At 31.6% G+C, this 14,886-nt stretch overlaps 1 protein-coding gene across 2 annotated transcripts in view; it reads right to left on the reverse strand.

Moving 5' to 3' along the window:
* Positions 1 to 862: 862 nt before the first annotated feature.
* LOC141550619 (solute carrier family 12 member 2) overlaps positions 863 to 14,886 on the reverse strand; it is a 105,693-nt gene continuing 91,669 nt past the window's right edge. The window contains exons 21-27 of one of the 2 annotated variants that reach the window (XM_074281446.1): positions 14,521 to 14,568; positions 13,110 to 13,232; positions 12,699 to 12,810; positions 10,661 to 10,747; positions 5,556 to 5,691; positions 5,254 to 5,321; positions 863 to 3,746 (exon numbers count right to left, since the gene is read on the reverse strand). In XM_074281446.1, coding sequence (XP_074137547.1) covers positions 3,611 to 3,746; positions 5,254 to 5,321; positions 5,556 to 5,691; positions 10,661 to 10,747; positions 12,699 to 12,810; positions 13,110 to 13,232; positions 14,521 to 14,568 — 710 coding nt within the window. In that variant the 3' untranslated portion in view covers positions 863 to 3,610. The remainder of the gene's footprint in view (positions 3,747 to 5,253; positions 5,322 to 5,555; positions 5,692 to 10,660; positions 10,748 to 12,698; positions 12,811 to 13,109; positions 13,233 to 14,520; positions 14,569 to 14,886) is intronic. The other variant, XM_074281447.1, reaches the window with a different exon arrangement.

The raw sequence follows: 14,886 nt of genomic DNA on the forward strand, positions 1-14,886 counted from the left end.
CTGAGGAGATTGGGCATTTAACTCTTGAGACAAGGCCAAGAAATAACCTTACCAACCAAAAGCCATGCCAATTCTAAAAACAGAGAATTTGGTTCCAGATAGAAATGGGTCAAATTGGTATTGAGAAAAAGAAGTAGTTAGAATGTTTGGCACATACTAATTACTGATTAACTGTCTGATGACTGAAGAAGCATGAGTTAGTAACTAGGAAGTACTAAGAACAGATTAGAATAAGTTTCCAATGAATAAAAAAAAAAAAGATAGCATTTTATAATAGCATTTGTAATATTGCACTTGAGAATTTCTGAAGCACTTTACTCACTGAATCCCAAATCTATAATTTATAACACTGTAATTTTATGTTTTTGCCACAGTGAATTGTATACCATTTTGTCACATATTATAATGGTCTTTAACCTGCAGTACAAAGTTTCCTGCATAAGAAACTATTGGAGATAAAGCAAAGTGAAATGTTATACTTTATAACAGGCTAAGGACTGGGGAAAAGGAAACGTCAGTTTCAGTTTAAGGCATGTAAACTAAATTTAGTCAGTGCCCTTATGACCTCTCTGGGTCTGCTCCCTTACCTGTAAAATAAGGAGACTGATCTATAAGGTCTCAATTCTAATAGCACAACATTGAGCACAGTTGGCTCAGGTGTTTACCAATTTACAATTTACAGAAAGGCATTCATAAATTTGTCAACATAAATTGCTACTTATAAGGATTTTACTAAATTATGGTCATTTAAAAAATTGTCATCAATGAAGTAATCTTTCAAAATGAGGCTGGTGATATTTTAGATATTTACAAAGCAAAAAGGTAGAGAATAATATTTATGAAACAAATTGTAGACAAATAATTTTATCAGATTCACTTCCTTTATTGCAGTAATCTTTATACAAAGTTGAAACTGCAATATTCAGTGTTAAAACATTAGAAAAGCATTCATGTGACAGTTACGGGTTTATCAAAATATTACAATTTCAAACTTAGCTGATAATTATCCACCAAAGCACAATTATTTAAGTTATTTCCTCATTTTCTTTAAATATGTAATGTCATAAAAGCATAAAAGAAATTGTGTAAAAGGAAACCTAAGATACAAATATGAAATGTAACAAATAAATAATTGATTTTATCAGCTACTGTTATTTGTCAGCTTAAAAGCTATTTTAGCTAAACCCCCATGAATTTTTGTCTACAGAAATAATGAACTGCCAAATGCCAATGCACAATTGCTTATTTCAAGTCATCACCAATGATTAGAACTAAAAAAAATTTGGCATCAAAACAATCAAAATTCAGTATAAACAAAATAGAATAACTTCATCACTAGCTATTATGTGTTTCTAACAATTTAACTGCTGAAATTTATTGGAGAGCTATAATAACTTTGAACCTTTTTGACCTGGTATCTAGTGTTAAAAGTAAAGAATCCATAAGTGAAAAGCATCTTACATTATTTCAATGACTACAATTCCCTTCCCCAAGTATGCATATTTAAATATACTTTTTACACATGTATGAATACACACACTTCATTTGGTTCCTGTGGTACAGATTGTAAGTGATGGTTTCCTGAATGGGCAAAACTTTTAAAATATGTGTACCTGTGCACGTTTCAAGATAGCAGCACTAAGTCCATGCCCTATTGTCCATCTGTTTAAAGGAAAAAAATTCAAACATGGTAATAATTCCATGCTTATTGAGTAATTTTACATTTCTACTATTCTTCCCCACAATTACTGCAAATCTTGTAATAAATGCAATAAAGTTGTGAGTTATGAGCTAAGAAAATAAATTTGGAAAACAAAATATTAAAATTTTTACTAATATTTTACATTAAAAAATTACCAGGTCCATTCTGAAACTAATTTACTTCATATTCATGCAGCAAAAATCAAATAAAACTGCAGTTTTGAAAAGAGAAAAAAAATTAAAAGATCCGGAGAACCAGAAACAAAATATTTTAAAAACTATTTTTAAACTTATAAATAACTGGACTGAATAGCAATATGGATGAATTATAGAACATGTGACTATCACAAATTAGTCATTTGTAGTTCAATGTATCTTACAAATGACTAAAACTTTGTTCATTAAGAAAGCCATATGATAATTTACTTTGATCTTATGTCTAACAAAATTGTTAGCTAATGAATTTTGATCACTGAACACTGCTGAACAACCAGCAATATGGCCTAGTAACATGTAGTTTGTTGTGTAAGTGTATATAAAATATATAATGCATACATATAAAATATATATATATATATCCCATATATATGATATACATGTATGTGTGTGTGTGTCTGTGTGTGTGTTTAAAACTCTTGAAATGTTTTTAGGCAATCTTTTCTTCAATATAAAAGAATGAAAAAATTCACATTAGTAATTTGTATAGAAAGCTTTCTGTGATAATACCTTATGCATTATCACTATGATACTGGTAGACTATACTGTCAAAACAAATGTTCAAAAAGCACAACCTGGCAGTTTTTAATATGGACTTTACATATTAAAGAATGGAATAAATTTAAATGTTCAAACCTGAGTATATTAAGACTAAGTGTATTTGACAAATGAATTAGCCTAAAAACATTTCACTAAGTAACCAGTGGTCCATTTAACCATTTTGATGATAAACTAATGAAACTGTATGATTTTAAAAGGATGAAAGAATGCCACATAGTGTTTACTGAAATGCTCTGTAAGATGGCATTACTTAACCCAAATTTCCTACAGGAAACCTAAGTTCTTACTGAAAAAATCACTCAGAGTTGAAGGACAAACACGGACAGGTCCCCTCTAATAATTTAAAGTTATGTATATTTTAGACTATAGAATGGAATATGGTTTTCAGTATGTCATATAAAACTACTGAGAATAAATTTTTTGACAGTTCTTAACTGGAAATTATGACATTGATAATATAAAGTTTCATAAAAGGTGAAACAACTCTTTTTTTTTTAAAGGTTTACATTTATACATGCATACTTAAATGGATTAAACTTTTTGGACATTCTGACTTTTGTGTGTTTCATCTCAAATGACAAGACCTGCCCTAATTCTTACCCCATTAACATCTAACAGAGACCATAAAAAAAAGTACAGTAATAGAAAACATACAGTACTAAAAACTAATTAATTGCTCAATGGAAGACAGAAAAGCAGCATTCATTTTAAGATGGACGAGACTAGAAACCAACTTACATTTGAGCTATAGTGTCTTAGTTGAAGGCAAAGTTTGATATTCTTTATAAATTTATAAAAGAGGGTATATATGGATGAAATTTGGTTAATCTCAGAAGGCACCTCAAGGCTAAAAGGCTTTTATAAATCTATATTTCTTTCACCAATTGAAAATAAAAACACACTTTTATTGCTATTCAAGTAGCAAAGAAAAAGCTTATGTCCAACAATAAGGAATAAAACTGAAGTCTCCACAACCATGCAAATGGAGCAACTTCCCCGTGTGCTTTCAGATCTGAAAGATGTGGAAGAAAAGCCACTGTTTTGCCACCGTATTGCAGTCTCACAGAAGATTTCAAGTCACTTTACTAGGGATTGTAGTGTCATTTCCCTAGGGATGTTCATGATGTAGTGTTTACGAATAGAAGGTAAGGACACTCTGATGATTCCCACGGACAAGGAGGACTGGTGGCAAGTCTCTAGATAAAACTTCTAACCACGCCATGTAAAGGGCACTAGACACACCACCTTTTCGTGCAACTGGGAGACTCCTAATAGTAAGAAAAATAACAGTAAATAGCTTTAAAACTTTTTAGTATTAATAAGAAAAATAATCAAAAGTACACAGAAATTCAAGGAAAACTTACCGACTACTTCACTTTATTGCATTAACAATTACCTTATCATCCTAATTGTTTTGAAGTTGGGCCAAAGAAAGATAGTAACACTTTTTTTTTTTCTCATACTGATGCATAAAGTTGAACAAATTTATACTGATATGGAACACCATATTGTAGGTTTCCTTTCTTAGAAAGGAATCATTAAAAAAAAAGATAGTTCTATTTCAAACAGGTAAAGAACCATATATAACTTACTCATTTTATTTAAACTGAGGCAAGAAAGGGGCAGCGTGAGTGACAGTTCAGAGACAACTAATCTTACTTCATTTTCATCTTCACAGTCTCTTTGGGCCTTCGTTGCCTTACCAGTAAAATGTAGGACTGATGGATTCTCTGAATATCTATGATATTCTATGAATATCTCCTACCCAGCAAGTCTTTTATTGATTTCTAACAATAATTGTTTTAACCAATTTATTTGAACAAGCTGAACTTAGACATAACTTTTTAATTAAAATAATCACCTTGTGATGTTCAGTAAAAGAAAATCTCAGCTTTAATTCATTAATGCTTTTGCATCTTTCTTTTTCTTTTACATTTAATTTTTCCATCGTCTGAACAACAAAGGCTCTTAAACTTATAAATAGAAGTGCAAATGCAAATAGAGAGAAAACCAGGTGACCCTTATTCTTGGCAAATGAAAACAAGTGACACAAATCATCATGTTTGAGGCAGGCCTATTAATTTCTATCTCTCTATCTCTATAGGAGAAAGGAAAAAGAACAAGTAAAGTTTGTTGGATACATTCATAGGTTTTAGTCATCTCACTGTTTCCAACTTTTTGTGACCTCATTTGGAACTTTCTAACACAGATAATGGAGTAGTTTGCCATTTCCTTCTCTACCACATTTTACAAATGAAGAAACTAAGGCAAACAAAGTGATGACTCTTCCAGGGTCACATATCAAATATGCACCTTTGACTAGATTTGAATTTAGGAAGATAAGTCTTCCTAATTTTAAACCCAATCACCTAACTGCTCCTATTCTTAGGTCCCAGCCAAATTTGGAAGACATCAAACATAAGGGATGAAATATCCAAAAGGTTCACCAAAGTAAGAAAAATATAGCAAAGAATTTGGCTAAATGGCACTGCTTATATTTTAAGCAAGAGAAGGAAAGCTAAACTGATTTAACACCATATTTAATGTTTTTGTATTTAAAGTAACAGATATCTTTTGTCACCACTATGTAAGTCAGTATGTGTGTGTTTAATAGATAGTTTTTCAGAACTCATTTAACTTAAAGTGTATGTTAGAACACAATGCCAAAAATCTAAACTGGAATACATGACAACATTATCTATCCATCCACTTAAAATAGATAACACTACCAGAAAAAGTAAGCTAAACAATGGCATACTGAATATTTTTACTTACATAACAATTATATTAGCTGTACTTGAGTGCTCCTTTAATAACTCATTTAATCTTATCTGGCGGTATGTCTAAAAGGCAAAGGAGAAAAGTTAGTTCCAATTTAGAAAATCAGTATATATCACGATTCACAATTCTAGAACTGACAAAAGAAAGCAAAAATGTAAAAGAGTAAAAATAAATGATCAATAATAAATTAAGATTCTGAAAGATATAAAAAATCTTTAGCAATTTGTCTGAATAAATTTATTTTAAAAATATACATTTTAAAACACATGGTAGAACTATGCAAAGAAAGAGAATACCTTTGTTTTATAAAGTTCAAGCTCATTATCTGTTATTCTCCAAGGTTCATCTTCTTTCATTTTATCTGCAATATCTTGTTCTTTATCATCTTCATGAAGCCTGAAGGGCTCAATCATTTCTTCAAAAGCCACAATACTTCAAAGAAACAGAAAGCATTTAAAATCAGTTATCATACTCAATTTTTCTAAAAGGCAAAAAATACTTTTTCATAATTCTTCATCAAATCCTACTATGATGTTCTATCTTAGGCAAACCTTGTCCCAATAGGTGGGCACTCAGTGGAGTGAGGTAGCAGTGGATTCTTTTCCCCTAAAGTTTTCCATTATCTTGGCAACATTCAATAATCCTTCCCCTCTTCTCTTTACATATTCCTATTTACAGCCTGTCTACCCATAAAACCGCAAAGAGTCAGACTAAACTTTCTGGGGGACAGATTAACTTCTCTCATTATAATTATGTATGCAATGCAAGAGCTTTTATATCATTTCTCCCACTCCCCCACAATTGACTGACCTTTATTTTGCTGCTACTCATCCCTAATGAATTTTGCTCCCAGATAAAAGAATTCTATGACTTTTAGAGCTATTTTAGTGGAGCTCAAACTCTAGTCCTTTCATTCTCAAAGAACTTTGTACAGTTGTGCTAAGATTGATTTTTAAGGACTAGCATAACTACATTCATAGTGGCAAATTATTAGTAGACTGGCCACATCCCATGTAACACAAATGGCCTGATCCTGTGCTGTCTTTTTCTGGCACAATGGCAAAAAAGGGTAAAGGATACTAGGAATCACATGGTATTTTAAACATTGATAAATATATAAATATGTAGTTCAGATTCTACATGTGAGATGTTTGTCCAGTGACAAAAGATTGACTACATTACTGGAGGAATCAAATCATATCAAACTTTAAATTCTTGCTATTATAAGTGAAATGAGAAGAAAAAACTTTCAATTAGATGGAAAGTTGGAGACAAATTAGAAGTTTGCAGAATTTATTTGATTATACATTCAGAGACAATAATTATATCATGGGACAATCAGTTAAGTCTATTAGAATGTAGTATCATTTCTCCCTAATGTCCTTGTATTTCTTTGTATACATATCTATGGACATGCTGCTGCTCTAACTCTGGTCTACACTATGTGGCCTTTTTTTTTTTTTGGACTAATTTTGGTGTTCTTGTGAAACACATATGGACTTCTTTCAAAAAAGGTTTTTTTAAGTTTTTTTTTTTTTTTTACTTTATTCATATTGGCAAGTATTATTAGTCAACTCTCCTTTTTCTTAAAGTAGCTTTACCCTCCCCCCAATACATGCAAAGATGGTTTTCAATGTACACCTTTGCAAAACCTTGTATTCCTAACTTTTTTCCTTCCCTACCACCCGCCCCTCCCCAGGCAACAAGCAATCTGATATAGGTTAAATGTGAAAAAAAAAAAAAAAAAGTTTAAATAACTGAAAGAAGAATAATATTTAGTAGAAAAGAATTTAAAGGGAAAATATGGTTAAAATGGCAATAGTGGTAAAATAAATTTGGCAGGATGAGACTAAAAATAAGATTGGAAAACAGGAGTATTAACAGAAAAATAGGTTTATGGTAAGTTCTTTACAAATCATAGCTGGATTGGAAGATGTTTGTAACCATGTCAATTATCATTATTATGTATATAGACTAAATAGTTAGAAAGGAAAGGATTTAGAGATAATGCAAAAGAGGTTATTCATCACAACCAATCAATGTTTTTCCGAATTCATAGCTTTTCTTTTAATCCTTTGCTTCTGAAGAATTGGCATAGTGCTTTATTCATTGGCATTTAATAAATGCTGAATATTTGTTGAATTCTATAATAAAATGATCATTTCAGAAAAATGTAATCATCCTTCTTGTCATTTCCTACTATTTTATTATTTTTTTCCTTTATTGGAATATCTTTGAAATACTTATATAAGTTCTTAAACTTTATTAGTATTTACTAAGTTGTTGGATTATTTTGTGACATTGTTACCTAATTTCTGTGAAGTTGGCTTTTTAACAGTACAATTAGAATATTATAAATATTTGAGTTATACTATAAACAGTATAAGTGAAACTTATAGGTAAGATAATATGCATGAATATTGGAAAACAAAATGAAAGAATTTTTGACAATGATTTTTTCCCCTACTATTTTTTTTAGTTGTAATGGTAGTAGGATAAACATATTAGAACAAAATATGGCATTAAAAGCTTTGCTGTCTCTTTTTTAAGTGTCTTTGTGTGTAAGGTGGAGCAGTATTTTTATATTTTTATTATGCTTATTAGTTAAATAGTATCAGATTCTAGATTAGAGCTAAAGAACCTTAGTGGCTAGCAGGCTATCCAGTCCAACCCCCTTCCCCCCCCCCTTTTTTTTTACAAACTGAAGAAAACAATTAAGTGACCTCCCCAAGGCACCCAGATAGTAACTAATCTCCTCTACCAAATCACTTATTTTCTATAATTTCATTTGGCTTCAAGATGGTTCTCCTTTCCCCTGCAATTCAGAGAATAGAAGAGTTGCCTAACTACTGATAAGACAGATAGGTGGCTTTCTTCAGCTTATGCAATTAATATGTGTTAGTCAGGACTTGGACTTGGATCTTTCCTGGTTGTGAAACCAGAATTCAATTCCTATGTTTCCTTAAGATAAAAGTGACTTTAAAATTGATAAAAGATTTTACTGCAGCAGCTCTGGAAATCAGAAGACCTAGGGTCACCTGTGATACTTTTATAAGATGACAAAGATGGGTGAGATGGTCATGAAGGCCATTTTCAGTTCTTAGATAAAATCTTTATGTCATAAGGTTGTGGCATTATCACTTCCTAGAGAGCAGAGCTTGTTTGCTTCTTTTTTGTATTTGCAACCTCAATGCCAAAATCAGTAAAGAAACACAAACGAGATGGGTTACATTAGAAAGTGCCTCCCAAATGCTCACAAGGACTATTTGTGTCTGATCTTGTGGCCAATTACTCTGGGCTCATTCTGGTCTGACCAGTCACAGGTGGACACAGAGTAACTGGATTCTAATGTAGTGACGTCATTTGGGGCTTTTTGGAGAACAAAGGGACAACAAGCAAACAACTGTCCCAGGGACTGCCATTTAGTAGGACCTTAATAAATGCTTCCTGACAAATGAATGTAAGCTACTTGAGGACAATAAGTGTTTGTTTTCTGAATTTCAATAGTCAACAAACATTTATTAAGCATGTGCTATGTGCCAGGCACTATGCCAAGTGCTGTTTGTATAGCCATGCCTGTGGAATCAAACATTTAATTTGTTGAATCCTGTATTATAGGATTCATAAACATTTGCAGAAAGACTGCTATGACATAATTTCAGTTTATACACCAACATTTGTTGTAGAGGATAAGGAAATCAAGGAATCCCATAAAGAATCTGATAAGACTATTCAAATCAAGTAGGCAACTTCAATTCAAAGGTGGGCATGGAAAAGAATAATAAAATTATGTGCCTTGGATCTAAGAAGCAAAAGATACCAATAATTCACAGGAGACTCATACTGATAGAAATAGGAATATTTTCTTTAAGAAAAGAATCTGGAGGCAATGGATATAGTCAGAATTAATAATATCACAAAAACATCAGTGGTTAACTCAGGTAGAAACTATTTCTGAATAAGCTCTCTATGCATTTAGGATACCTGTTTAAAAAAAAATGACAACTCCCCTCCCCCACCAAATTAGAAAAATAAACATGAGAAAAAATGGTGGTTATTTGAGTGGCTATCAACACTGTGACTATTTTCAAAAGCCTAGAAATTACTGTAGCTAAAAAGAAAATAAAAAATAAAAAATTCCCAAACCCAAACCACTTGATCTTGCTAAGTGGAGAAATAAGGCAGTCATAGAATACCAATCTATGAAGATTTGAAAGTACAAATATGATAGCAGAGACAGTCATTGTATTCTTCCTTTCTTGACAAGAGTAATGCCATTTTAGAATATGCTTCCATTTCAATGTTAAATGAGTTAACTCCTGTTCCTCTTCAGTTCTTATAATAAGCTAATCAAAAGGAGTCTGTATTATCTTGCATTCTCAGGCTAACATAAGACTAGCAGATTAGATATTCTCTACATCTCAAGTTGCTTCTAAGGCCACCAGTATAATCATGTTTTCTGCATACAAGTAAGGGGATGCCATGGTCAAGAGTAGCACAGGAAGGAGCAGCTAGTGGTAAAGTGAATAAAGCACTGGCTGTGGAATCAGGAGGACCTGAATTAAAATCCAGCCTCATTTACTAGCAGCTCTAGGGTAAGTCAAAAAAAAAAAAAAAAAAAAAAAAAAAAAAAAGAATAGCACAAGATGAAAAAAGTGAGCATCCATAAAGATGATCTTCTTTCTCCTCACTCACTCACTCTCTCTCCCTTCCCACCTCTCCCTTCCTCCTCCTCTCTCACATGAACAGACAGACACTACAAAGCATACTTCCCTACATGAATTTAGATATTTGACAATTAAGATGCTATACATTACTATTTTATGAAGTCAGATGATTTATTACAGAAATAATATAGTTCTAAAAGAAAATCTGAACAAATGTTTCAATTTTACATTTTTAAAATAAAGAGCCCATATTTTCAAGGAGGTGTTGAAAAAGTAAGATGATTTTGAGTGGGGGAATTTTATGGAGGAATTCTGAGTGCATTTTAGCAAATATCTGTATGTTCTTAGGCTGAATTTAAAGAAATCTTGTGACATAAGAAAGGACAAGAAAGACATCAGTATTAATTTTCATGAGGAGCCAAATTACTTATCTGTATATATATAGTCAACAAAGAAGTTATAAGATTAAAGATTTGGAGTAAAAGAGACCTTAGAGATCATTTCAACCAAATCTTCATCCCTATTATTGTAGAGATAAGGAAAGTGAAGCTCTAGCAAAGGTAATTAAGTGACAAGATTGCTAAACCTTGGTTTTCTGACTATAAATTGAATACCTTTTCCCATTAAAAAAAAAAAAAAAGATTTAAGCTCTGAATGGAATATGCCTCATGAATTCATCTGAGTTAACACATTTATGATCTACTCAAGTTCAAGAAGACATTTATGTAACTTACTTTTCTTTCTTGGGCTTTGTGTTAATATCTCCCAGGACCATGATATCTGAGAAGTCTATTCGGAATTTGCTAAGTAAAGTTGCCATCCTAAAACAAAGACACAAAGTTGTAGATTTAAGGATGTTAATAAAAGGTTTCAATACTTATACTAAGGCTGAAATCAGTTGATCTGAAAAACAAGAACTCAGTCTTTCTAAATTTATTTAGAAGAACCTTACAATAAGTATTTCAGTTCTCTGGGATAGGGGATTTTATCTTTGCTTCCCTTTGTCTACTCATCCAATCTCAAAATCCTGAAAATTACCATGTCCTTGTCATATTATTTTAATTTTCATTTCTCTTACTAATAAATTGAAGCATTAAAATTTTTGAGTTTATATTTCTTCTGCTGGCCTTTTATTCACTGGAGAATGATTCTTGTTCATGTTGCTGTACATATTGTCTATTTCTTATTAGATTTTTATCCAAAAAAATTTAGCTACACAGATTTTTTTCCAGTTTACTGCTTCCCTTCTAATTCTAACTGCATTGCTTTTGTTTTTTTAATGAAAGCTTTTAAGTTGTAAAAATTATCTTTTATGATCTATCCTCTCTCTCCTGTATTTGGTGAAGAATTCATCTTGTTTTTCATATTTGAGATTCCTTATACTTTATTTTATTTTATTTTTCCTGAGGCTGGGGGTTAGGTGACTTGCCCAGAGTCACACAGCTAGGAAGTGTTAAGTGTCTGAGACCAGATTTGAATTCGGGTCCTCCTGAATTCAAGGCTGGTGCTCTATCCACTACGCGACCTAGCTGCCCCGAGATTCCCTATACTTTAAATCTGTCCACTAAGGCGAATTTCTCTTGAGTGCTTTCTAATTTTTCCAGTAGTTTTTGTTGAATGTAACTATTTTCTACAGTGCTTGGCATTCTTGCCATGAACTATGTTCAACTGCTTTTGGCTCTGTGTGTGTCCTAAATTACTATTAATTGCCTAAATTTATTTCTTCAATCTGATTTTCTTGTCTTATTGAGATTGGATTATATCAAACAACAGTGTCCCTGATCTTAACCGAGATTTTACTGAAAAGGGCTCCAGTGTTTTAACCACTACAAATAATGCTAGCTCTCAGTGATAGAAACTGTTTACCACATTAAAGCCAATCCCTTTATTCTGAATTCTTTCAATGCTGTGAACATGATAGTTACCTTACTTCAAAAGCTCTTTCTAATCTACTGACAGAATCACATGATCATTTGTGTGAAGATGCCATATAAATCAGATTTACATATATTTCTTTCTAATCTCTTTCACTAAGTTCTGAAAATCTACTTGTTTTTAAATACTCTAAAATTCTCTTATATGGAGAAGCACAGAAGTTAGCTATGGCACAAAGTTTCTAATGCTGGAACTGAGTCTGAGATAGGACAGAATCAGAAAGGGATTACATAGACAGGATGTCTATGACAGATACTGGTAAAATATTTGTCTTATTTAGATGTAACATCTTATTTCAATCAATGTTTAACAAGTTTTTATAGGTTCTAAATCTTAATCAAAATATAAATGCAAATTATATGTTTATGTATATGTGTATCTGTCTCTCTCTATGTACTGTACATATATTTAGTTGACTAAATTATAGACACACACACATACGAATGCCATTTTGGGTTTTTTTTTGGCTGAGGCAATTGGGGTTAAGATACTTGCCCAGGGTCACACAGCTAGAAAGTATTAAGTATCTGAGGCTGGATCTGAACTCAGGTCCTCCTAACTTCAGGGCCATCACTCTATCCACTGCACCATCTAGTTGACTTAAGTGCCAAAATTTTAAGATAAATTCATTAAAGGAATTTTTTCTTCCAATTTAAATTATTTACATTACAGTGCTAATAAGCAGAATATCAAAAGTTTAAAGTACAATATTAATTTGAAACAAGAGTTTTCTGAATTTTCTCTTATAGTGCTTATCTTACATATATCTTCAAGTTAAATTATAACACTGACACACCACTGAAGGAGCAAAATTCATTTTCAATTAGAATAACTTACGCTCTCCGATCATGATCTATTCTGTTTATTTTTCCACCAATAAATACTCTGATCTTACAGTCTTTCCACTTTTTCTTAGTTGTCAGAAGATAAGGTATCAATAAGGTCAAACCTGATTAAATAATAAAACACAATAAATCAGTAAGTATGTTCAATTCTATATGATTTATTTTTAATTTAATAATTCACTCTAGGTCAATTAGTGAAAATATATTTCTTTTTGGTTGAGGCAATTGGGATTAAGTGACTTGCCCAGAGTAACACAACTAGAAGTGTTAAGTATCTGAGACCATATTTGAAGTCAGGTCCTTCTGACTTCAGGGCTGATGCACTATCCACTGCACCACCTACCTGCCCCTGAAAACATTCTTAAGTAAAAAGCATCAATATTGAAATTAGAAGTAATCTCACCTCCATCATCAAAAAGCCACCAGACGTCAATAGTATTTTTGCCTTGTTTTTTCTGAAATTGTGTACTAGCTTCAAGAAGTCTTTGGTCAGCTACATTTAATGGAGCAGCAGGACCTTTAGGTTCTAAAGGATAGAAACAAGCATATGTAAGAAAAAAATTAAACTTTTTTTGTTTAATCACTTTTCTTACCATTTCCTCACTTTTGTGCAAAAAAGATTATATTGTTTACTTTTTTCAATGTGTCAACCATAATAAATGTAATTTCTTATAGATCAACTTTTAACATTTTAAAATGAATTATATAAAATCAAACATTTTTAGTGTTCTGAAAGTACCAACAAAATTTAACATCTAATAACCGGCCCAGAAATTCTGAAAAAATTATAAATCTTTTAGACTAGTTGGATACTTTGAGGTCTATAATTTATAATTTGGATTGTTGATGACTTGATTCTCACAAGAACATTTTTTTAAAGTATGCTGTAAATTGAAAAAAAAAAACTAAATGAAAGTATTTATAAAAAATAATTTACAGTCAAAACTACCCACTGAGAAACATTTTACTCATAATTTGCCTTGGTATTTGATATCTTGAAATTTGGAGTGGGGAAGAGGTTTGAGATAGGGATCCCATGACCTGATATTATATAGTATATAGGCAATTAGGTAGGAAAGAACTCACAGCATGGTTTAAATGAACCACGTATCAGAGGTGAATAACTATGTTCTCCAGGATCTTTAAATCAAAACAAAGGAAAAATGAGCTCTGAGAGTAGGTCAATATATTTATTTGTGAAAACTACCAGTTTTGTAAAGCAGAAATCCACAGGAGGAAATCTAGTCATCAATGTAGAATTACTGACAATTAAATGATAATATCTAGCACAAAATGTTATGGCATGTATGCAGAGTACAAAATTATTAATGATGAAATACTATGGCTACCAAACCATACTCCTCCAAACTCTCACCTCTACCCTCTAATTCAATAATGGTTATGTATCTCCCAAGGCTCAGCAGAACTATGAAAAATATGATAAAAGTTAAAATAAAATTTATTACAGAAAAAAGATTTAGATGGATGCAATTTATGGTCATGAATGAAAACTCTTCATTTTTTACTCCAAATTATCTAACACATGGGCCAAAACAAAAAGATTCATTCACTCAAGTCTTAATTTTTAGGATTTGAACTTTTCCAATATAGCATTTTATTTTACAATTTTATGTGATTTCATTCTTGCTGGATGGAACTGCTTTATGTAGTTGAAATAATCAGTAATTATCTCTCTAATTTGTAACTCACAAATAACTATATTACAACCTCACCATGGAGATAAGACTTAAAAAAATTTGGCGTTAACAGCATGGAAAAAAATGGATCGAAACAAAAAGATGGAAAATGCCTGCCTTTTTTCAACAGTGGTTGTGTTGGAGTCTTGCCATCCTCTTCCTCATCTAGATTTTGTTTAAAAAATACAAAATAGAGGTTAATTTCTTTTGTATTATTAATGAAATAATGAAAAACTAACAACATATATCTAAACAAAACATAGTATGAAACTAGTCCATGAGAAAATAGTTAAGATTTAAGAAGCATTTCTTTTTATACTGAAGGATTAAGATTTTAAAAGCAGATATATCATGGACAGCAATTTTTAAAGCTACTGAAAATAAGAAGTTCTTTAAACCTATCCCTGCAAAAATGCCAAAAGTTTCCACTGGGGTTAATTTTTCTAACTAAAATTAGCAGAAGAGATAATTTTATACTGTAGA

This window comes from Sminthopsis crassicaudata, chromosome 1 (assembly GCF_048593235.1).
Source record: "Sminthopsis crassicaudata isolate SCR6 chromosome 1, ASM4859323v1, whole genome shotgun sequence".
In the NCBI taxonomy this organism is placed as follows: Eukaryota; Metazoa; Chordata; class Mammalia; order Dasyuromorphia; family Dasyuridae; genus Sminthopsis; species Sminthopsis crassicaudata.